The sequence below is a fragment of the Saccopteryx leptura genome, chromosome 6, assembly GCF_036850995.1.
Source record: "Saccopteryx leptura isolate mSacLep1 chromosome 6, mSacLep1_pri_phased_curated, whole genome shotgun sequence".
NCBI classification, from domain to species: Eukaryota; Metazoa; Chordata; class Mammalia; order Chiroptera; family Emballonuridae; genus Saccopteryx; species Saccopteryx leptura.
The window spans coordinates 8799658-8825090 of record NC_089508.1 but is presented as its reverse complement, the minus strand read 5'-3'; the positions used below and the strand labels follow the sequence as shown (position 1 = coordinate 8825090).

At 45.6% G+C, this 25433-nt stretch overlaps 1 protein-coding gene across 2 annotated transcripts in view; it reads left to right on the top strand.

Moving 5' to 3' along the window:
• The first annotated feature begins 10733 nt into the window (after positions 1-10733).
• Positions 10734-25433, top strand: part of PAPOLA (poly(A) polymerase alpha) — a 60266-nt gene continuing 45566 nt past the window's right edge. For both annotated transcript variants that reach the window (XM_066343129.1, XM_066343128.1), the window contains exon 1: positions 10734-10965. In XM_066343129.1, coding sequence (XP_066199226.1) covers positions 10958-10965 — 8 coding nt within the window. In that variant the 5' untranslated portion in view covers positions 10734-10957. The remainder of the gene's footprint in view (positions 10966-25433) is intronic.

Genomic DNA, 25433 nt, shown 5'->3' with positions numbered 1-25433 from the left:
GAGTGTAAGTGGGACCTATGATTTGCTTCTGTACAATGGAATATATTGTATAGAACCTAAGCAAAGCTTAGGTTACATAAGACTGTAGATGAGATTATGCTAGCAGGCTCTATTGTCTTCTCCACTTACAGGCTTTGATGAAGCAACCTGCTATATGGAGTGGCCCACTTGGACAGAAGCTGAGAGGGCACTTAGCAAATAGTCAACAAAACACTGACACTTTCTCTCCAACAGCTCCTAGGAACTGAATCCTGCCAACAAACAGGCATGGAACTGAATCCTTCCACAGTTGAGCCCTCAAATGAGACCCAGTCCTAACACCACGAGTGCAGCTTTGTTGAGAGACCTTGAAGCAGAGGACCCAACTAAGCCATGTCCAAATTCCTGACTTACAGAAACTGTTTGATAATAAACGTGTATTATTTTAAGTAGCTTAAGGTTTGTGGCAGTTATTTATTGCTGTGCATAAATAAGTAATTAATGGGCATTATTACCTCCTAGGAATTAACAATCAGTGTATTTGTGAGCATCAGCGTTATGGACTGAATGTTTGCATGCCCCAAAATTTGTATGTGGAAGCACTAAACCCCATGTCTCCCCCACACACACTATATTTCGAGATGGGGCTTCTAAGGAAGTCTATAAGGTTAGGTGAGGTCAAAAGGGTGGGGCTCTGATCCGAACCAGTAGGATTAGTCTCCTTATAAGAGAAGACACCAGAGAGCTTACACAGGAGCAAGCATGCAAGGGCATTCTCTGTTTCTGTCATGTGAGGCCACAGTGACAATGCTGCCATCTACAAGCCCGGAAGGGTCCTCACTAGAAACTGGCCATTTTGGCACCAAGATCTCGGACTTCCCAGCCTCTAGAATTGCGAGAAATACATTTCTGTTGTTTAAGCCACTCATTCCGTGGTATTTTGTTATGGCAGCTCATGCTAAGATAATTACCAGTTGTTGTTTTGTTTGTTTTAGCCAGATTAACTGCAGAATTGAAATGATTGAATGGAAATCCTCGGCCATCCTAAGTTGTCTTTAAAGAATCAGCAACAAGTTAATTATTTAAGTGCCAATATGGACGAAGATGCTGTTTTGTGCTTTGAGTTTAGACTAGTATTAATATAATCAGGTCCCCTACCTTCATGGAGCTTATATTTTAGTGAGGATGACAAAATAAATAATTTTAAAAATTAACGAGGAAGTCCTGGTTATGTGATAAGGACTATAATGCAAACAAAGTTGAGGCAAGTGCTCCGGGAAGGCATCTATGAGACGAGACATTTGAGCTTTGACAGACCGAGGATGAGTCAGCCATTGAACTAGGCAGTACTGCAGATGAGGACGAGTGTGGAGGCTCAGAGGTGGGAGGGAGCTTCCCCTGTCGAAGGAAGAGGGGCCGGGAGGGTGAGGCACAGCCAGGAAAGGGAAAGAGTTTGAGGTGAGACTGGAGAGAAAATTACCGTATTTCCCCGTGTATAAGACGTCCCAGGTATAAGACGTACCTGAATTTTGGGGCCCCAAATTTGAAATAAAAATATATTACATACAGTTATTGAACTCAAGTTTTATACATGATAAAATTCATACAACTCCTCATCACTGTCAAAACTCCCACCTATGAACTTGCCCTCATCTGTGTCTGATGACAAATCATTGTCTTCATATATTGCCTCGTCCTCGGTTCCATCTATGGCATTTGAAATGCCACACTTCTTAAATGACTTGACAACGATCTCAATCCTGATATTATCCCAGGATCTTTTCATCCAGGAACAAACTTCTCTTATAGTTGGTTTCTTCACTCTTCCTGGCTGGTGTCAAATTGTCTACAACAATGAGCGCAAAAAAACAAGCATGAAAAAGCAGGAAATGCAAGTAAAAATATCTACAACCACTGTATACGATGCATCCAGTGTTTAGACCCCAGATTTTTCAAAAAAGGGTACGGTTTTTTTTTTTTTTTTTTTTTTTAAATTCATTTTAGAAAGAAGAGAGAGAGAGAGAAGAGGGGAGGAGCAGGAAGCATCAACTCCCATATGTGCCTTGACCAGGCAAGCCCAGGGTTTCGAACTGGCGACCTCAGCATTTCCAGGTCGACGCTTTATCCACTGCACCACCACAGGTCAGGCCAAAAGGGTATGTTTTATACATGGGCAAATGCGGTAAGAGCCGGATTATACAGGACCTTGAAAGCCATTACTAAGTTTGGTTGTATTAACTAAGAGCAACTGGGAAGCCATGAAATTGGGTTTTAATGCAGGGGGTGATAAAACCTAGAGCATGTTGTGAAAATCCAGCTACTGTACGGAGAAGGGACAGGAGGAAAGCACGAGTGGAAGTGGGAGGAGTACCGAGGCTACTGCAGTGGTGGCAGAGAGGAACCTGGCTAAGGCTGCAGTGGTGGCAGAGAGGACACTGGCTAAGGCTGCAGTGGTCTCAGAGAGGACCCTGGCTAAGGCTGCAGTGGTCTCAGAGAGGACCCTGGCTAAGGCTGCAGTGGTCTCAGAGAGGACCCTGGCTAAGGCTGCAGTGGTGGCAGAGAGGACACTGGCAAAGGCTGCAGTGGTGGCAGAGAGGACCCTGGCTAAGGCTGCAGTGGTGGCAGAGAGGACACTGGCTAAGGCTGCAGTGGTGGCAGAGAGGACCCTGGCTAAGGCTGCAGTGGTCTCAGAGAGGACCCTGGCTAAGGCTGCAGTGGTCTCAGAGAGGACACTGGCTAAGGCTGCAGTGGCCTCAGAGAGGACACTGGCTAAGGCTGCAGTGGTCTCAGAGAGGACCCTGGCTAAGGCTGCAGTGGTGGCAGAGAGGACACTGGCTAAGGCTGCAGTGGTCTCAGAGAGGACAGGCTAAGGCTGCAGTGGTGGCAGAGAGGACACTGGCTAAGGCTGCAGTGGTGGCAGAGAGGACACTGGCTAAGGCTGCAGTGGTCTCAGAGAGGACAGGCTAAGGCTGCAGTGGTGGCAGAGAGGACACTGGCTAAGGCTGCAGTGGTCTCAGAGAGGACACTGGCTAAGGCTGCTGTGGTGGCAGAGAGGACCCTGGCTAAGGCTGCAGTGGTCTCAGAGAGGACACAGGCTAAGGCTGCAGTGGTCTCAGAGAGGACACAGGCTAAGGCTTCTGTGGTGGCAGAGAGGACCCTGGCTAAGGCTGCAGTGGTCTCAGAGAGGGCCCTGGCTAAGGCTGCAGTGGTCTCAGAGAGGGCCCTGGCTAAGGCTGCAGTGGTCTCAGAGAGGACCCTGGCTAAGGCTGCAGTGGTCTCAGAGAGGACACTGGCTAAGGCTGCAGTGGTGGCAGAGAGGACACTGGCTAAGGCTGCAGTGGTCTCAGAGAGGACACTGGCTAAGGCTGCAGTGGTGGCAGAGAGGACACTGGCTAAGGCTGCAGTGGTCTCAGAGAGGACACTGGCTAAGGCTGCAGTGGTGGCAGAGAGGACACTGGCTAAGGCTGCAGTGGTGGCAGAGAGGACACTGGCTAAGGCTGCAGTGGTCTCAGAGAGGACACTGGCTAAGGCTGCAGTGGTCTCAGAGAGGACCCTGGCTAAGGCTGCAGTGGTCTCAGAGAGGACACTGGCTAAGGCTGCAGTGGTGGCAGAGAGGACACTGGCTAAGGCTGCAGTGGTGGCAGAGAGGACACTGGCTAAGGCTGCAGTGGTCTCAGAGAGGACCCTGGCTAAGGCTGCAGTGGTCTCAGAGAGGACACTGGCTAAGGCTGCAGTGGTGGCAGAGAGGACACTGGCTAAGGCTGCAGTGGTCTCAGAGAGGACACTGGCTAAGGCTGCAGTGGTCTCAGAGAGGACACTGGCTAAGGCTGCAGTGGTCTCAGAGAGGACACTGGCTAAGGCTGCAGTGGTCTCAGAGAGGACACTGGCTAAGGCTGCAGTGGTGGCAGAGAGGACCCTGGCTAAGGCTGCAGTGGTCTCAGAGAGGACACTGGCTAAGGCTGCAGTGGTGGCAGAGAGGACACTGGCTAAGGCTGCAGTGGTGGCAGAGAGGACACTGGCTAAGGCTGCAGTGGTCTCAGAGAGGACCCTGGCTAAGGCTGCAGTGGTCTCAGAGAGGACACTGGCTAAGGCTGCAGTGGTGGCAGAGAGGACACTGGCTAAGGCTGCAGTGGTCTCAGAGAGGACACTGGCTAAGGCTGCAGTGGTCTCAGAGAGGACACTGGCTAAGGCTGCAGTGGTCTCAGAGAGGACACTGGCTAAGGCTGCAGTGGTCTCAGAGAGGACCCTGGCTAAGGCTGCAGTGGTGGCAGAGAGGACCCTGGCTAAGGCTGCAGTGGTCTCAGAGAGGACCCTGGCTAAGGCTGCAGTGGTGGCAGAGAGGACACTGGCTAAGGCTGCAGTGGTCTCAGAGAGGACACTGGCTAAGGCTGCAGTGGTCTCAGAGAGGACACTGGCTAAGGCTGCAGTGGTCTCAGAGAGGACCCTGGCTAAGGCTGCAGTGGTCTCAGAGAGGACCCTGGCTAAGGCTGCAGTGGTGGCAGAGAGGACACTGGCTAAGGCTGCAGTGGTGGCAGAGAGGACCCTGGCTAAGGCTGCAGTGGTCTCAGAGAGGACACTGGCTAAGGCTGCAGTGGTGGCAGAGAGGACACTGGCTAAGGCTGCAGTGGTGGCAGAGAGGACACTGGCTAAGGCTGCAGTGGTCTCAGAGAGGACACTGGCTAAGGCTGCAGTGGTGGCAGAGAGGACCCTGGCTAAGGCTGCAGTGGTGGCAGAGAGGACCCTGGCTAAGGCTGCAGTGGTGGCAGAGAGGACACTGGCTAAGGCTGCAGTGGTCTCAGAGAGGACCCTGGCTAAGGCTGCAGTGGTGGCAGAGAGGACACTGGCTAAGGCTGCAGTGGTGGCAGAGAGGACCCTGGCTAAGGCTGCAGTGGTCTCAGAGAGGACACTGGCTAAGGCTGCAGTGGTCTCAGAGAGGACACTGGCTAAGGCTGCAGTGGTCTCAGAGAGGACCCTGGCTAAGGCTGCAGTGGTCTCAGAGAGGACCCTGGCTAAGGCTGCAGTGGTGGCAGAGAGGACCCTGGCTAAGGCTGCAGTGGTCTCAGAGAGGACACTGGCTAAGGCTGCAGTGGTGGCAGAGAGGACACTGGCTAAGGCTGCAGTGGTGGCAGAGAGGACACTGGCTAAGGCTGCAGTGGTGGCAGAGAGGACCCTGGCTAAGGCTGCAGTGGTGGCAGAGAGGACACTGGCTAAGGCTGCAGTGGTGGCAGAGGACGCGGAGAGAAGGGGATGGATTTCAGATGGATTTTGCAGATGGTATCAGTGGGACTTGATCATAGGTTAGATATGGGTAGTGAGGGAAAGAAAGAAAAAAGGACACTGATTTGTTGCTCTGGCTTGATGGTTGTGCTACTGACTGAGAGGCAGAAACTAGAGGAGGCACAGGTTGGGGCCGGTTCTAACCAACACGCCCTTGTGGTTCTTTCTTGCACGCAAATGGTAGAAGACGCATTCTTCAAAACATAAACTAATTTAATGAAAAGATAGCTCAAGAGTACTGCACACATTTGATGAAAGTGTTTGTTACATTAGTGAGTCATAAATCTGCTTTTTGATTAAAATTTTAAAAGAGTATGCACCATTAATAGCCAAATGAATCACTGTACTTTCTTGTTGGGATAAAAACCTCCATCTCACACAGTATCTCCAATTATCACCCCCTTCAGTGACACAAACACAATCCAGGGAGTTCCCAGTAGGCGAAGAGATTCTTCTCTCAAGAACATTTGCGTGCATTTGATTCTACTGCATTGTGACCTAACAGAACCAGTTTAAGAACTCTACCTATTTGTAACATTGTTGTGTGGAAAAAACAATCGGAACAATACTTAAGATAGCGGCTGGAAACATCTGCTTTTGGAGCAGCTGGTAGAAACGGTGCTAGGGTAGGGTGGGGGTAGGGAAAGGGCTGGGGTGAAGGGCTGTTGACAGCAGGGTGGACAGGCAGCAGCTGGAGGGAGTGGGCAGGGGCTCTGAGGAAAAGGGAGGAAGGCCAGGCTCACAATATAGACACTGTCTTCACCAATGTTACTGGTACTGGGCTTTGTCTCACTCTCCACTCGCCTGGCTCAAGTTTTTGGTTTTGTTTTTTTTAAATAATGTGTTTTATTTTTATTTTTTTTTATTTTACAGAGACAGAGAGAGAGTCAGATAGGTAGGGACAGATAGACAGGAATGGAGAGAAATGAGAAGCATCAATCATTAGTTTTTCATTGCGAGACCTTAGTTGTTCATTGATTGCTTTCTCATATGTGCCTTGAGGGGGGGGGGGCGGCTACAGCAGACCGAGTAACCCCTTGCTTGAGCCAGGGACCTTGGGTTCAAGTTGGTGAGCTTTTGTTCAAAGCAGATGAGCCCGCACTCAAGCTGGAGACCTCGGGATCTCGAACCTGGGTCCTCCGCGTCCCAGTCCGATGCTCTATCCATTGCGCCACAGCCTAGTCAGGCTCGCCTGGTTCAAGTTTTATCCTTAATTGGGTCCTAAGTGTTGGGGATATCTGAATGCCTAGCTCATTATTCATGTGTGAGATTTTAGTTGCATTAGATTGTAGTGGCTGGGTGTATGTAAGTCCCTTCCAGAACTGAGACATGATTCCAAAATGCAATTCTTACTTTCAGAGTTTCTTTCTTTCTTTCTTTTTTTTTTACAGGAACAGAGAGAGGGATAGATAAGGACAGACAGGAATGGAGAGAGATGAGAAGCATCAATCATCAGTTTATCGTTGCAACACCTTAGTTGTTCATTGATTGCTTTCTCATATGTGCCTTGACCGTGGGCCTTCAGCAGACCGAGTAACCCCTTGCTTGAACCAGCGACTTTGGATCCAAGCTGGTGAGCTTTTTGCTCAAACCAGATGACCCCACACTCAAGCTGGCGACCTCAGGGTCTCAAACCTGGGTCCTCCGCATCCCAGTCCAAAGCTCTATCCACTGCGCCACCACCTGGGCAGGCACTTTCAGAGTTTCTAACCCCTATCACCAGCCCTGACTTCACTCTTTGGATCCTGAGGCATGCTTTCAATTGCCGGAGACATCTTGAAGGTCTCACCAGAGCTGTAAATTCAACCCATGTGAATCTATTCCCATGCTCTCATCCACTCACCCAGTGTCTCCCTGCTCCTTATTTCATCCAGTGGTAGCTTCATTCATTGTCACCCTCCCTAGAACCTTTGTAATCATTTTTGTCTTCCTCCACTCCATCGCCTCTCACAACCAGGATTAATTACATCATCTAAATATCTCTCAGTTGGGTCCCTTCTTGACTTGTTTCAAGCTTCATCACCTCTTACCGGAACCATGCCAAGATCCATCTGGTGATCCTCCAACTCGAGAATCTCTCCCAGTTCAAATCCATCCCCTACCCTCTGAGAGATCTTTTAAAAAATATGTGATCTCATGCCATTTTAAAACTTTCAATGGCTTCCCCATCCACAAAAAGATAAAATCCAAATTTCTCAGAATGGCCTCGTCTCAGCTCAGAGATCATCTCTGAGAGACCTTGTCTGACCTCCCCATAATTCTAACACCTGGTTTATTTTATTAATGGTTCTTAATCACAACCGGTAACTCCCAATTCTGATTATGGGTTTATAATCTGCCCCTAACGCCCCTAGAATTTAAGGCCTAAGTGGGTCAGAGATCTTCACTGATACTTTTCATAGTAGAAAATAACCCATCCTTAGCTCCTTTTCACTTCTTTGAGTTTTTTTGTTTTTTTTCATTTTTCTGAAGCTGGAAACGGAGAGACAGACAGACTCCCGCATGCGCCCGACCGGGATCCACCCGGCACGCCCACCAGGGGCGATGCTCTGCCCACCAGGGGGCGATGCTCTGCCCCTCCGGGGCGTCACCATGTTGCGACCAGAGCCACTCTAGCGCCTGAGGCAGAGGCCACAGAGCCATCCCCAGCACCCGGGCCATCTTTGCTCCAATGGAACCTTGCTGCGGGAGGGGAAGAGAGAGACAGAGAGGAAAGCGCAGCGGAGGGGTGGAGAAGCAAATGGGCACTTCTCCTGTGTGCCCTGGCCGGGAATCGAACCCGGGTCCTCCGCACGCTAGGCCGAAGCTCTACCGCTGAGCCAACCGGCCAGGGCTCTTTGAGTTTTAATAAATACCTCTGATGACACTCTTGTCTACTTATATTTTAAAATATTATATTTATTGATTACATAGAGAGAAGGGAGTAGGAGTGGGAAGTATCAACACATAATATGTAGTTGTTACTTGTATGATGTGCCTTGACCAGATGAGCCCAGGGTTGCAAACCTGTAACCTCAGCATTCCAGGTCAACACTTGATCCACTGCGCCACCACAGGTCAGGCTTGTCTACTTATTAAATCTTTAGTTTTCTATCAGAATTGCTTTTCTGTTTCCCCTCCCCTTCTTCTTCTTCTTTTAAAGATTTTCCCTCTACTTGATATGCTCTTCTCCTCTTGAGCATGTACTAAATCTTAAATTTTCATGATCATGGTATGCCTCCTGCCAGGTAAGTATCTAACTCTTAAGTTTTCTATCAGGACATTTCTTAAGTCACTGCTTATGTAAAATCTATCTTGATTCCATCTACAAATACACTTCCTTCTAACAATCTTCAGCAACAGGGCACCTAGCACATTCCCGGGACTAAGTACTTATTTTTCAGCTGTGCTGCCCAGGTGCCCCAGGCTGTGGACAGCAGAAACAACCCCGTGTGGAGCAGCTACATACACACATCCATCTCTTCTCTACTGCGCAGGCAGCAGGCCAAGCACAGCTAGGAGCTCAAGAAGTTCCCATTCTTTAATTCATAAAGTACATTATTAGTGCCTATCTTTATGAGCAAGCTTTTTTTTTTTTGTATTGTTTTGAAGTGAGAAGCGGGGAGGCAGAGACAGACTCCAGCATGTGCCCGACCGGGATCCACCTGGCATGCCCACTAGGGGATGATGCTCTGCCCATCTGGGGAGTTGTTCCGTTGTGGCCAGAGCCATTCTAGCGCCTGAGGCGGAGGCCATGGAGCCATCCTCAGTGCCCGGGCTAACTTTGCTCCAATGAAGCCTTGGCTGCTGGAGGGGAAGAGAGAGATAGAAAGGAGAGGGGGAAGGATGGAGAAGCAAATGGGTGCTTCTCCTGTATGCCCTGGCCAGGAATTGAACCCGGGACCTCCACATGCCGGACCGACGCTCCACTGCTGAGCCAACCTGCCAGGGCCTCCTTATGAGCAAGGTGTAAGAAGACCACAGCTGTAATATTTTATTGATTTCTTCAGATCTTAGATTTTCAAACTATTAAGAACAGGTCTGGGTTTTTAACCAAAGCCACCTGGATGACAAGGGGGTAAGAAGTAAGTAGAATTAAGAATCAAATACAAGTCTGTCTCCAGAGAGTTCAATAGAAATGATGGTTGCATATACAATTTAAAAAGTTCTAGTAGCCAGACTTAAACATGTAAACAAACCAAAGGTGAAATGAATTTTTGTAATTTTTTTTGATGTATCATATCCAAAACAATATAAAAATCACCAATGAGGCATTTCACATTACAGCACTTCTTACATGGACTAGCCTCACTGCAAGCGCACAAAAGCCCCATGTGACAAATGGCTATTCTACTGGACAACGCAGATTTAGACCCTGTGTTTTTCCCATTGAGCCATTAGACTCACTGGATGTTCTGGGGCGGGGGCGGGGTGCGGTGATGGAGTGGAGGGAAGGGAAAGCCCTTGTCAAATTTCCGTTGTACAGTTGAAGAATTTAAAACTTGAACCACACGTGTTTGATTCCTTCTTGCCCCTCCGTTCCATCAACCCGTGTGACGCTTCACAAGGCGTTCTCACTTGAAGATGGCAGGAATCTCTGAGCCGCGTGTGGCTGGGGGACGGTTTCTCCAGCTTTTATTGGCGGTGGAGTGGGGGCGGGGGGCGGGAAGGCTCCCAGGTCCCGCCCCAGGGAGAGGGCAGGGCAGGAAAACACAGCCTCAGGGAAACGATGGCCGAAACCGTCCCTGGCTAAAAATCCCCCACGGTACTGCCATCCAAGTTCCTACAGAAGGGCGGACTGACCCGTCAGTTCCATCCTGTTAAAGAGGGAAATGTCACTCGCGTTCCAGAACTTCCTTCATTCAACAAACACGTCTCGAGGAACTCAGTCCGGGGGCAGGCGGGTCCCGGGGACCCCAGTGCGCCCTCCGTCCCAGCTCCGCCAAGCACCCCTCGGGCGCGATCTATGACATTCAGCAGGAATCGAGTTGAGCCCCACTCTGAAGAGCGGTGTGAAGAGGCTGGGTCACTTGTTACCACCCCAAGGCACCGACCCTGGCCGCGCTCGGAGCCCCGCTCTGGGGTGACACACGGGGCGCGCGCGCGCGTGCTTCAGCAACCCCCTCCAAGCCTCTGCACAGGCGCCATTCGAGGGGAGGCGCAGCCGCCACGAACTAAGGCGACGAGGGCGGCAGGACCTCATAATGCGCCGGAAGCGTCGCCTCGCGGTCCCGGCACCTCTGCGAGCCCTCCCTCGCGAAGTCCGGGCCGCGATACCGCCGTCGGCGACCGAAGCGTCTCGGCTTGGTGGGCTGCGCTGCCGCTCCGAGCCTTCCGCACAGCTCCCGTTAGACTCACTGTACCCCTCGCGAAAGAGGGACGGGGATTGAAGAGAAAATTGCTCGACCCTCGGCTGCCCCCCGGAACTACCTTTCCCATGAGGCTTCGCGGCGCCGGGCTGCCTCTGCGCAGGCGCGCGCACGGCGTGCGTGGCGGCGTCAGCGGTTCTAGAACGTTGCTGTGGTAGCGCTCGGGCGCCATGTTAGGACGAAGGGGAAGGAGGAGAAGCGCTTAAAGCGGCGGGAGCGGGTGCGGGAGTGGGGTTGGACCCAGGGCTGCGGCAGGCCCCCCCCTTCCCTCCCGCCTCAGTGGATCATGCCCAGGGCGGCAGCGGCGGCGGTTGCGGGGGGGAAGTGACTGGGCGGTGCCGGCGCAGGAGACGATGCCGTTGTAAGTAATTTGTATTCTGTTTTCTTGAGCACGCCGGCGGGGCCTCGGGGGCGTCGGGAGAAGGCGGCGGAGGGGGTGGCGCGCGGGCCGGGCTCTCGCCCCGTGGGGGCGGCCGGCGGGACTGGGGCGCTTCCTGTTTCCTCGCCCACTGGCTGCCGCACTTCCCCTGGCGCTCGCTTCCCGCTTCCCCCACCCCTTCCCGGCTTCAGCCGCCGTCGGGCCAGCGGCCTTCCTCTTCCGGGAGAGTCGGGGGCGCCTCTCACCCCGCGGCGTCCGGCGGCGAAGCGGAGGCCTTGCTCCTTCGGGGCTGCGCGCGGCGTGGGGCCCGCTCGCGCCCCGGTTCCGGGGCTGCCCCCGCTGCGTCCCTGTCGTCCTGGTTCCAGGGTACCCACGGCACGCTCCCGGGGTGACCCGCTTCCACGGCGGAGGCCGCTGGGGCGCTGGGGGCAGCCCCGCTGTCGGGACCCCTCCTCCGCGCCACGGTCCTTCTCGGTCTGTCCTCCCAACCTGTCCCTGCCGGCCTCGGGGCGCTCGCCAGCCTGTCCCCCGCCCCGGGTCTCCCCAGCCTGTCCCTGCCGGCCTCGGGGCGCTCGCCAGCCTGTCCCCCGTCCCGGTCCTCCCCAGCCTGTCCCCGCCGGCCTCGGGGCGCCTGCCAGCCTGTCCCCCGCCCCGGTCCTCCCAACCTGTCCCTGCCGGCCTCGGGGCGCTCGCCAGCCTGTCCCCCGCCCCGGTCCTCCTCAGCCTGTCCCCGTCGGCCTCGGGGCGCTCGCCAGCCTGTCCCCCGTCCCGGGTCTCCCCAGCCTGTCCCTGCCGACCTCGGGGCGCTCGCCAGCCTGTCCCCCGCCCCGGGTCTCCCCAGCCTGTCCCTGCCGGCCTCGGGGCGCTCGCCAGCCTGTCCCCCGCCCCGGTCCTCCCCAGCCTGTCCCCCGCCCCGGTCCTCCCCAGCCTGTCCCCCGCCCCGGTCCTCCCCAGCCTGTCCCCCGCCCCGGTCCTCCCCAGCCTGTCCCCGCCGGCCTCGGGGCGCTCGCCAGCCTGTCCCCCGTCCCGGGTCTCCCCAGCCTGTCTCCGCCGGCCTCGGGGCGCTCGCCAGCCTGTCCCCCGCCCCGGGTCTCCCCAGCCTGTCCCCGCCGGCCTCGGGGCGCTCGCCAGCCTGTCCCCCGTCCCGGGTCTCCCCAGCCTGTCTCCGCCGGCCTCGGGGCGCTCGCCAGCCTGTCCCCCGCCCCGGTCCTCCCCAGCCTGTCCCCCGTCCCGGTCCTCCCCAGCCTGTCCCCCGCCCCGGTCCTCCCCAGCCTGTCCCCCGCCCCGGTCCTCCCCAGCCTGTTCCCGCCGACCTCGGGGCGCTCGCCAGCCTGCCCTCCGGAACGCGCCAGGCTCCGTGTGGCTCGCCCTGTTCTGTTTTGATAGGATAGCGGGACAGGCGCCTGTTCCCTGCTCCCTCGGTCTCTCAGTGACACTGTTTTTCTGATTCTAGACTTAAAGCCAGCCCTTCTCTGCCTTCCCATCTCGCGAGGCGTGCATTTTACACTGTCTTTCTTATTGTATTCCTCTCCTTTGTGGAGGGTTGAAAAGTTTTCCCTTTTCTCATGGAAAGAGTGAGATGTAATTGTAATCATGATTGGGAGGGAAAGGTGACAGTTTGTTTTCTGCGCTTCTACAGCGTGTGGAGGCCTAAATAGTGAGACTGCATTTCTTTCATTTTTAGAGCAAGAGGGCCCCCTTTGAGACCGGGGACGGAGTTTTCTTTGTAGCTCCCAAACGAAGCTTGTGATTGACTCTCAAAGTTTTACTTAAATGCAATAAAGGTGTTGTGGTTTCTAGGCAGCTCTTGCATCAAATCAGTGTTCGTTGTTTGTTTTTTAAGTAAAGACTTTTTTGCACCTCTCACCGATTAGTTTTATTTATACATATATGAGTGTACATATGTGTATATATGTATATGTCTCTTTACAGGTGAGGCTCTAATTTTGACACAGGCTTTAAGGACATCTGTTCCATTTTACACAATATTTTAAAAAGGAATTTTATACTCCTCACTCATTCCTGTCATTTTGTTGAGACTTATCAATGTAGTTCTGTAATGAGAATATTTGTTTTAATTATATATACAGACCTAAAAGCTTAGAACCTCCAAGATCCCCAGTAATTGATTGATCCTTCTGTGGAAAGGTAAAGAGGCACCAGGAGAACCAAGCCTACGCAAAATTTTTGGGGGGGCCTTTTTCAGTTCAGTAGCAATTAAAGTGAGCCTAAATGTTTGTAGTGGTGCCATGTGATTTCTTAGCTCACATTTTATTGCTGCTTTTGTAAAGGGACTTCTCTTCCTGATAATCATGTATTAAAAATTGATCAGTGATTGTAAGCCTAAAAGACTTTACTGAGGAAATCAGGTAGTAATTTGTATTTCTTTGTAGAAATTAAGTCTTTTCACACTTACTTTTCCCAAATTTTCTTTGAGGAGGGAGATATACTTTTTCTTTGAAGACCTAAGTGCTTCAAATTCTTTGACAGTAGTTCAGATATCTAAGATGGAAGAGAGAATCAAGACAGCAAGTTGACATGGATATTGCCTTTCCAGTTTGTTTCTTGAAATGTGAACAATATGGCCAGTTTTTCATTAGCTATCCCTCTCATTTTTCACCCTAAATGTACACAAAAGACCAAAGCCTGCCTAGTTAAATAGGCCTTTTTTGTCATTAATTTACTTTGTTTTTAGTATTCTGGTGTCACACTGTCATTAATTTTGTTTCTTTGATGTTTTGAATTGTGATTTTTCAGGCTATACTATGTTTGACTTGGGCTTGAATTTTTGGTATGCCTGTCCTTAGTTGGGTAGGTGGGCATAGACGATAGGTGAGTTGTCAGATGGATTGAATGGACCAAATCAAAATAGATTATTGAGGTTTAGGTCATTACAAAACATTGTGAACAAATGTTCATATTTTGTCTAAAAATCACATGTAATTGCATATATAATTATGAAAAGCTCGTATGATTTAAGAGCCATGGTGATGAAAGCTTCCAGCAATTTTGATAGTAATGGGATTTATTAATAGAGTTTCTCACATTTTGGGCTGCATAATTACTTTCACGGGCTGCCCTGTGTATTGTAGGGTGTTCCCAGCATCACTGACCTCTACCTGCCAGGTTTCAGAAGCCAAACTCTCCCATCTCCCTAGAAGTGACGACCAAAAAAAGACTAGATACTGCCAAATGTACTCTGGGGGCAAAGTCTTTTTGTTGAGGACCACTGCATTAGTAACAGTATGATGCCCTCGTGGAAACTGTATTCCGCTTTCTGCACTGGTCAGATCATTTGTATCAGCTCATTTCTGGCTATCTTACTTGAAAAGACTAAGGAGAGTAACCAGTACAAGTGACCTAGCATTCGTGTCATATTCACAGACTATTGTGAAAGTTGCTAGAAGAAATACTTAGCAAGACAGTAGTCTTTTTACTCAATATGTGTCGGGCTATTGCAGAAAAGAGGGATAGAGTAGTCTCATGTAGTCGTCACAGGTAGAACTGGGACCTGCTGGTGGACATTGTGTGTAGCAGTGTGAAAGCCTGGGGGGGAGGGGTATCTCTGAGATCCTTTTAGGAAAACATGAAATCCAAACTGTTTTCATAACAATACTGAGATGACTTGTCTTTCTGCTGTGTTGACACTAGTACCGTGGTTCAGAGCAACGGTGATCCTGCTCATGGCTTAGGAAGAATCAAGCAGAGGCGGCATAGTAGTAGCCACTGGATTTCGTCACTGCACACACACAGTTAAATAAAATCCTTGATGAAGCACTAATGTTAATTTTATTAAATCTTGACCCTTGAGTTTGTCTTTTAAATATGCTGTGGTAAAATGGAAAACACACATAAAGCTGTATACTGAAGAGTTCTGTGGCCGTTGAGAAGAACATACAATACGATTGATTGATCTGTGTGCTAAACTAGTGCTTTTCTCATGGAGCTCTGTTTTTGCCTGAAAGAACAAGTGATGAACTGTGGGTATTCATCCTTGACTATTTAGTATTTACTTGAAAACGAAGTGAGCATATCTCTAAGAAAATAACAATATTTGTGGCCAGTGATCAAATTTGAGCTTTCATGCAAAAATTAGAATTTTGGAAAGATTGTTTCTGCCATGGTGAATTTGACTGCTTCCAAACCAATATGTTTCCAATTAGATTGGTGGTGGTATTAATGAATATAGTTCTTTTGAATGAATGTAGTTTTTTAATAGCTTATAATAATGTGTCAGCATTGGGAAGATATGTATAAATCAGTGAACCTACATTTTCCAAATCACAATCATGATGTAACAAAATATTACATGAGTAAAAGGTACATTCAAAGTGCAAGATAGACCAGTGGATTTTAGTGCAACAGAGTACAAAGGGTTTATTGATCCAGTATCAGCTTTTATGCTGTACCTAATATTAATTAAATTACCATTTGTGGAGTTTTGGTGTAGTGTCAGAGAAGAATATCCACAATTATTTGAAAAGATTACTAAAATACTGTTCTAGTTACAGTAGTCGGATGGCAGGTTTTCTTCATATGTGTCTCCAAAAACAGCTTATATGCAGAAGCAAATACTATGGGGATCCAGCCGTTTTGATTAAACCAGAATTAAAGAGATTTGCCAAAAGATGAAACTGTGCCATGCTTCTTAATGAGTTTTTGTTTTGGAAAAGTTGTTTTTTTGTTATTTATGTTAACATGTAATAGATTTCTTGTTACTTAAATGAGTAAACATTAAAGAAACTTTCTAGTTATAATTTCCAATGCTATAAATACTGGTAAACATAATCCATATAAACAAAAGCTCTTTGGCATCTTCAGTAAATTTTAAGAATCATAAAAGGGCCCTAAGAAAAGAAAGTTTGAGAAGTGCTGCTGTATAGTAGCAGCTAACCACAGCCTACTGTTTTCATCTGGTGCTTTTTAAACATAATCTGGAGAAAGGACACTTGATTTCTCTCTTTCTCTCTCTCTTTGTGACACAGAGGGACAGACAGGAAGGGAGAGAGATGAGAAGCATCACTTCTTGGTTGTGGCTCCTTGGTTATTCATCAGTTGATTTCTCTCTCTCTCTCTCTCTCTCTCTCTCTCTCTCTCTCTGGCACAGAGGGACAGACAGGAAGGGAGAGAGATGAGAAGCATCACTTCTTGGTTGTGGCACCTTGGTTATTCGTCAATTGCTTTCTCCTATGTGCCTAAACTGGGGGCTACAGCAGACCTTGCTCAAGCCAGCGACCTTGGGCTTCAGGCCAACAACCTTGGAGGCTCAAGCCACTGACCGTGAGGTCATGTCTTTGAGCCCACGCTCAAACTGGTGAGCCTGTGTTTCAAGCAGGCGACCTCGGGGCTTTGAACTTGGGTCCATCGTGTCCCAGTCCAATGCTGTATCAACTGCACCACCGCCTGATCAGGCAAGGACACAAAACATTTGTTATTGAAAAACCATTCATGAGATAATTGTTAGAGAAGGTAACTTCTAAGTGAGAGATTTTGATTCTCAGAATTTAGGATTTAGAAATTTTTGTAAGGAATTATTTGCTGCTTAATAAATGTTGGGTATGGTTATGTGGTATTTTACCTTAGGCATGTTTTCAGTGCACTCTTTTTCATGGAGAAGTTGAGAGGGCAGGTATTGAGTTGAAGTTTATGAGCTTATTTAGTTCTATTTCCTGATAACTTAAGCTGTCCCTTTAAGTGCAGGGGTCGGGAACCTTTTTGGTTGAGAGAGCCATGAACGCCACATTTATATTATTTATTTATTTATTTATTACAGAGACAGAGTCAGAGAGAGGGTAGATAGGGACAGACAGACAGGAACCGAGATGAGAAGCATCAATCATTAGTTTTTCGTTGCAACACCTTAGTTCATTGATTGCTTTCTCATATGTGCCTTGACCGTGGGCCTTCAGCAGACCGAGTAACCCCTTGCTCTAGCCAGAGACCTTGGGTCCAAGCTGGTGAGCTTTGCTCAAGCTGAGGACCTCGGGGTCTCAAACCTGGGTCCTCTGCATCCCAGTCCGACGCTCTATCCACTGCGCCACCGCCTGGTCAGGGTGAATGCCACATATTTTAAAATGTAATTCTGTGAGAGCCATACAACAACCCATGTACGTTATGCATTATCTGATAAAAATTTGGTGTTGTCCTGGAGGACAGCTGTGATTGGCTTCAGCCACCCACAACCATGAACATAAGCAGTAGGAAATGAATGGATTGTAATGCATGAGAATGTTTTATATTTTTAACATTTTTTTTAATTAAAGATTTGTCTGCGTGCCAGATGCAGCCATCCAAAGAGCCACATCTGGCTCGCCAGCCATAGGTTCCCGACTCCTGCTTTAGGGGAAAGCCTTCTGGTTTGATAACATGTAATTTCTAAAATGTTTCGTTTTAAAAATAAATGTTTTGTTTGAGTCATTAGACATTCTGTTTCTTGGTAACTAAGCCACCTTTAAGTTACCATTGCAATTAAATTTTAACCTTCATTTGTATCTAGGCAAGTTTATAAAAACTACTTTTCTGGCAAAACGGTTCTTAGCTATTTTCCCTTGTTTGGTGGAGTGGGAGGCATATCTTTTATTCTATTCTTTAATTGTTTTGAGTATTCATCAGCTTTTAATTAATTGCACAATCTCAGTTTACGATTAGCAAAACAACAGCATTTAGGGGCATTAGTTCTCCTTAAAGTTGGTTAAATTGAGGCTCAGAGTAGTTACTTGTCCAAGGAATTAGGGTGGTAAGTTGTAGATTGGGCCTTAATTCAACTCTGGGTTCCATGTTTCATTCTCATTCTAGTACTGTACTATGTCCTGTGAAGCTTGTTGGGAACTGTTTGATTAACTCAATTGGAGTCTGTTTGTATGTCTTAAATAGAATTAACTTTCAATATGAAGGTTTTTTTTGATGTAGACCATTAAAATCTAAGTTTTTTTATTGGTAACATTTATTATATACTTAATAGTATATCTAAAATATAATATACTATAGAGCCCAAGGTCTTAGTAATATTTTTAATGACTAGTTTATTTGAAGCCATGCTCAGATTTACCAGTTACAAACTCCATTCTGCTTTTTGTGGGAAGGTGTCTGTTGTTTTTTAATCTTTGGATTTCAGGTCTGTAGGATTGCATAGCATTCTCATTTGTGGGAATTTAAGGCTTGGGAAAGAAAAGATTTAAGGGTTTTAAAAGATATTTTTATTTTCTTCCTCTTCTGTTACAGACTTGTCTTTCAAATTTATATTCCATTGTTTGTCCAGAAACCAGCTTCCTGAAATTTATGGTAGTTTTTATAGTTTGGGGTTTAGAATAGTGTTCCTGTCATTTTGGTCATCGCAAACATCAAAATTGCATTTCCTGAAATTAATGTATAATATTGTGCTTTATACTTTTGACTGTTCCTTTCAGACTCATTTTTATGCTTTTTCAGATACTCTATTACATCTCCTTCGTTTTCAAGTGTTCTTGGCACATTGACGCAGGAGTGCTGTGGTTTGTCTGGCTTTGTACAAAATTAGTAAACTGATCATCTTGGCAGTATTCAAGATTGATCAGTGATAGGAAATATAAGCCTTTTTTAAAAGGCATTAATGAGGAAATAACTCAAATAATTTGTCTTTCTTTCTAGAAATTAAAAGTTTCCTTTTTAATTAATACTTCCTTTTCCCAGTCTTTCTTTAAGGAGGGAGGTAAACATGCATTTCCTTTGAAGATCCGCTGCAGAGAGAGAGCAAAGGGGCAGTTGGAAGTACCCTTAGGAAGGAAGTAAAAATAACCTGGCCATTGTTATAATGAGTAACAAGTATTCTTTCCCTGCATAATTAACCTTAAATTTCCAAAGTTTGGCCTTGGGAGTCATCATAATTGTTTCTCCTTCAGCATAAACTATTAGTTTGTTTGTGTCTGAACCTCTGCTGCTGCTTTCTAAATATTGGTTGGATGATCCACTTGGAGTACAAATTTTAAGAATATAACTAGGTTCTCAGTGTATTTTGTACCACTTACATAGAACTCATGGCAGGCAAATTAGCCATCCTTAGAAGAATTTCATAGCAAATAAATACATTGTCTTGGTTATATGCTCGATTGGTAAAATTAAAATGTTACACTTAATGGGAAAGAGATTTGTATTGTTTCTGCTGAGAGTTAATATTTAATGCACATTCGCTGAGTTGAGAGAGATACCTTATTCTTCTTCTGTCCAGTGTCCTTTTTTCCTGCTTAACCCTAAGAGGCACATTATGTTTAAGGGGGAGACCTTTAAATAGTGAATTATACTGGTGAATAGTTACATCAGCTAAGTTACTGAGCTTTATCCGATTGCTTCCAAAGAGGAATATCAAGCTTTCAGTTTAAACTTGACTGAATAAAACTACGAAGAAGTGATATAGTGTTTTCTGTTGCTGGTAGCTAAATACACCATTAAATTAAGTTAGTAATAGTAAGGAGGCTATAATCAGCTCCTGGCAGAATGGAACACCAAACAAATGCTCAATGTAAAACTTTTTGATTACTAGCTAAAAACCCTGTTTATGCTAAAAATATATACTGCTCACAAAAATTAGGGATATTTCGAAATGGATATGAAGCAATAAAATATCCCCTAACTTTTGTCAGCAGTGTATTATTAAAAAAGTAAAATAAAACAAGACTTTAAAAATGAAATTTTCAATTCAATACTCTGATTAAAACGAGCAGATACAAAGCAGCACATCATGATTTATTGCTCTGGGAAACTGTTAAGGATCCAAAATGATCAAGTTTCGTCAATCCAGTTTTCCTAAAAGAACCTTTTTCTCATGTAACTTAGTTTTGTCAAAAAGTATAGTTATAATAAATACTTAGCCTGAAACTTACTGAACACCTAAATATGATACATAAGACAGACAGACAATGCTCATGTCAGGAATACTAGGACAGCTTCTGTTCTCAGTGATAGTCTCAAAAATGGCCTGGGGTTCAGATCCTTACACAACACATAGTGCAAAGTAAAGCTTAAAATAAATATTATAGAAACAAACAAGTCAATGCTATGCAGCAGGAAAAAGTGAAAAAGGTGTGCCCTCTAAATGGAGGAGGGGAGTGTGGTCTAGGTAGATGACTAATAGAAAAAGAAAGGACAGCAAATCATCAGTGGTGCTTTCCCAAATAATAAATGTTAATTGCCTTTGCACCCCAAACTATACAGAACCCATACTACCAATGTTGTTCCCTGCCTCCTCATATTGGGCATTTGGGTTACTTTGTGGTCCATGGGATTGACAGGGTCAACTGTGGCAAAAGATAACAGTATATTTGTGAGTGATAGATTGCTAGAGGTGAAGTTGCTAGACATAAACTTTAAAATTGATACATGCATTTTTAATTTTGATGATTATTGCCAGATTGCCTTTTTTTTTTTACAGTGACACAGAGTCAGAGAGAGGGATAGATAGGGACAGACAGAACGGAGAGAGATGAGAAGCATCAATCATTAGTTTTTTGTTGTGACACCTTAGTTCAGGAGTAGTCAACCTTTTTATACCTACCACCCACTTTTGTATCTCTCTTAGTAGTAAAATTTTCTAACCGCCCACCAGTTCCACAGTAATGGTGATTTATAAAGTAGGGAAGTAACTTTATAAAATTTATAAAGCAGAGTTACAACAAGTTAAAGCATCTAATAATAATTACCAAGTACTTTATGTCGGATTTTCGCTGTTTGGCAAAATAAATCTTTATAAAACAACTTAATATAGTTAAATCTATCTTTTTATTTATACTTTGGTTGCTCCGCTACCGCCCACCGTGAAAGCTGGAACGCCCACTAGTGGCCGGTAGGGACCAGGTTGACCGCCACTGCCTTAGTTGTTCATTGATTGCTCTTTCATATGTGCCTTGACCGTGGGCCTTCAGCAGACCGAGTAACCCCTTGCTCGAGCCAGTGACCTTGGGTCCAAGCTTGTGAGCTTTGCTCAAACCTATGAGCCTGCACTCAAGCTGGCAACCTTGGGGTCTCGAACTGGGTCCTCCGCATTTCAGTCTGACGCTCTATCCACTGTGCCACCACTCAGTAAGACAGCCAGATTGCTTTTTAAAAATATGTACCAAGTTCACTTCCATTGTGATGGATAAGAGTGCTCATTCATTGGAGGTTTATAGTAAGTTTTTGATGTTTATCAGCCATCAGCTGTTTTTCTCCAGTCTGGCAGAAAATGGTTGTCATTTTTTTGTGAGAGAAAGACCCAGTAAGGGAGAGAGATGAGAAGCATCAACTTGTAGTTGTGGCACTTTTAGTTGTTCACTAATTGCTTCTTATATGTGCCTTGATGGGGGGGGGGGGGCGCTAGCTATGCCAGGGACCCCTTGCCCAAGCCAGCAACCACTGGGTTTAAGCCAGCAACCGTGGGGTCATGTCGATGATCCCACACTCAAGCCAGTGACCCTGCGCTCAAGCTTGCGAGCCAGCGCTCAAGAGTGAGCCCACATGCAAGCTGGATCCCAGGTCGACGCTCTCCACTGTGCCACTGCCTGGTCAGGCAGAAAATGGTTGTCTTAGTTTGCCTTCCTGATTTGCAGTGAAGCTGTGTGTGTGTGTGTGTTTAGACTGTTACTGTTTAGCAGAGTTGGCATGTATTTTCCACCCTTATCATTTGCTTTAGCGTTGTTTATGATGTATTTTTGCTATATAAAAGTTGAAATATTTTTCTGTAGAAAAATCTGTTTTGTGTATGAGTTTTGGGATTTGTGTCTTGCCTAAATGTGGTTCTGAAAATAGTGTTCATTTCCTTTAACATTTTGAAATATCTATAGTTCTTAAATGTTTTGAGATATGGCATCAGGAATTTAGATTTTACTATATATAACCAAAGCCATTTGAATTTTCCAAACTTCATTGACTAGGAATAGTTATCAATAATAAATATCCAGGCCTGACCAGGCAGTGGCGCAGTGGATAGAGCGTTGGACTGGGATGCGGAGTACCCAGGTTCAAGACCCCAAGGTCGCTGGCTCGAGCAAGGGGTTACTCGGTCTGCTGAAGGCCTACGGTCAAGGCACATATGAGAAAGCAATCAATGAACAACTAAGGTGTCACAACGAAAAAAACTGATGATTGATGCTTCCTATCTCTCTTCGTTCCTGTCTGTCTGTCCCTATCTATCCCTCTCTCTGACTCTCGCTGTCTCTGTTAAAAAAACCCAAAACAGGCCCTGACTAGTTAGCTCAGTCAGTTAAGAGTGTTGTCTGGAAAGAACAAGGTTGTGGGTTCGGTTTCTGGTCAGGGCACACATGGGAAGTAACCAAAAAAAAAAAAAAAAAAAAGAAGAGAAAAGCGTGGCTGAGTGGAACAACAAATACTTCCCTTCTCCTCCCCTCTCTCCCCCTTCCTCTGTCTCTCTAAAAATCAATAAAAATCAAGCCCTGGCTGGATAGCTTGCGTGGTTGGAGCATTGTCCTGGAGTGTGGAGGTTGCCGGGTTCGATTCCCCAGTTTTTACATATAGGAGCAACTTGAAGTTCCTGTCTCCTTTTTCCTGCTTCTCTAATAATAATAATAATAATAATAATAAATAAATCCAAAGATTGAGCATACTTGGACTGCTTAGATATATGACTACTAAATTACAGTACCAATGAATCATAGGAACCCACACTCTAAGTTAGGTTTATATTGAATAATTACTGTACCAAAGTAGTTCTTGATATTTCAGAATGTATTATTGGTTAAGCTGAGTGCCTAAACTTTTAAATCAACTATCTAGCTGTAATAAGGGGTGTACTATGCTAATTTTACAAAAATGTTGCTATTACTAAATATCTAACATTTTAATTAGAGTCAAGTCTAGGATTCTATCATGGGGAAAGGATGGAGCTTTGAGTATTGGTTTAAAAACTTTATATTTTTTTATAAGTTTGGCTTCTGGTTTCTTTCTTTTTTAGATTTTATTTATTCATTTTAGAGAGAGGAGAGAGAAGGCGGGGTGGGGAGGAACAGGAAGCATCAACTCCCCTATTGCCATGACTAAGGTTTTTAACTGGCAACTTAGTGTTCCAGGTCCACGCTTTTATCCACTGCGCCACCACAGGTCAGGCTAAAAACTTTATGTGTTTGGAAAACTTTAGTATTATAAATGTGTCATAGTTTTTAAACTCCTAGTTTGCCATCCAACTTAGAGAAGAGATACAGTAAACTCAACGTGAGTCCATAAAGCACAGCTTACCAGGAATAATATTAGTGGGAGCAGCAACAACACTGGGAGATAACTAGTAGAAAAGAAAATAGGCCTGCTTTCTCTCCTACTTGATCAGATCGCTGAAGTTGAGAGTAGAATTTGTAGACAGTTTTGAATGCCATGGAGTTTTAAGGAAGCCGTGTTTCAGGAAGATATAACTAGCAGTATGGATGGTGGACGGGCCTGTTGGGGGGAGAGGGAGTGGGACCAAAATATCAAGGGTCAGAATTGGAGTAGTGAAAATGGAATTATTACATAGAATGTTGTTAGAAAAAACAAAACAAAACAATTTAAAAAGGAAACATGGGCATGTATCCTCTTTGCCCTGATGAAAATAATTTAAATGCAGTAAATACCCCATGTTCTAAATGTTCTGAGAGAGAGAAGGATTCTGAAAACACTGTGCCCTCTTCTACCTCCTTCTCAGCCCTCGGCCCCACGTGGGAGGAAGTAAAATTTGTGTATGTACTGTATGTGTATTTTACTCTTATCCAGAAAGGAGTAAGACTTCCAAGAATGCTTTAGTCACGTGGTAAAAACTAGCAAGATGTTTGCATTAAGGTGGGTGGAAAGGAAGAATAAGGATAGAGATATAAAGCAGAGGAAGAAATTAAATTAGGGCACCAAATAGTTCTTACAGAAACAGTGATCCTTGGATACTTGTAGAGAACTTACTGGACTCAACACTGGTGTCTCTTTGAATTCAGACAGTATCCTAACGGTGAATGCAAATCATGTTTATAAGATGAAAATACATCAGTTCAAAAGAACAAATATTCTTGATGTTGAAAACCAGAAAGAAATTTTAATGAGTTACACATACTGTAGCTCTACATCTAGTTTTTTTTTTTGGTAGTTTCACATAATTATAGTTTTTTATCTTTAAAAAATGTCTCTAGAAAAAAAAAAAGTCTAGCCTGACCTGTGGTGGCGCAGTGGATAAAGCGTCGACCTGGAAATGCTGAGGTCGCTGGTTCGAAACCCTGGGCTTGCCTGGTCAAGGCACATATGGGAGTTGATGCTTCCAGCTCCTTCCCCCTTCTCTCTCTCTGTCTCTCTCTCCTCTCTCTCCCTCTCTGTCTCTCTCTCCTCTCTAAAAATGAATAAATAAAATTAAAAAAAAATTAAAAAAAAAAAAGAAAAAAAGAAGAAAAAAAAAAGTCTCTAGAAAGTGGTAGACATGGGCAGGCGACTGGTGTGTCTGAGAACAGGAGGAAGAGCCCTGTATTTTGAGGATTGATAGCTGTCTGGTGTGTGGCTCCAGGAGGAGTCTGTGTTCTGTTAGCCACAGACAACAACATAAAGATCCCTAAGTTTTATTGCTCTGCTTATTTTCTAATATTAAGTTAAGCGGAAGACGACTTTTTCCATTTAAAGTACAGTCAATGTTTCTACTTGGGACACTTTGGAAATTCAAAGCATCTGGCAGCCTGGAATTTCTAGCCCTGCCACTTTTTATTGTCATTTTTATTGAAGGAACAGGTTATCTTATAACTTTTAGAACATGTATTTGTTTCTTTCTTTTTGTTTGGTTGTGATTATTTTTATATGTGTTCTTTCTTGAATTAGTATATGTTTTATATGTATACTTCATTAGATATGTCTATATGTGCATACCATAAATATAAATACATACTATATATGTCCTTTCTTGATTAGATGGGACAAATACATAAATATAGTTTTATTATAGATGTGACATTTTGAATAAAGTAAAAACTTACAACTTCTATGTAATTTGTTTTGCTGTCAAAGTGCTAATGTGGAAACTAATGTAGATATTCAACATTTGTTTATCAAATTAGAATGAACAAACTTGGTATGAATTTAGAAATCCAAGTCTATATCCTAATACTCGGATCATATACTATAGGTTGAAATAGGCCTTCCAACCATTGTTTTTTGTATGACAGTTAAAAACCTGAGTACTTGAGAGAGAATGTTGAGAGTACACAAAAAATGGGTACTCACTCTTTTTTATCTAAAACTCAACTGGTAATGAATTTAACCCATCAAAAAGGAACAGAATGTAGAGAAACATTACTTGCTCAAAACAAAAACTTTTCCAATAGTGGTTTATTACTTACTCAGTTTATACTTGACTTGAAAGCTCTCCCTGCTGGAACCAATTCTATCAGAATGAACTTTACACTCATTTTCATTTCTGGCTCTGCTCAAGTTAAAATAATTTATAAAAGTATTCATAATCCTGGGATTGTAATGAAGTGCTGTAGTTTATT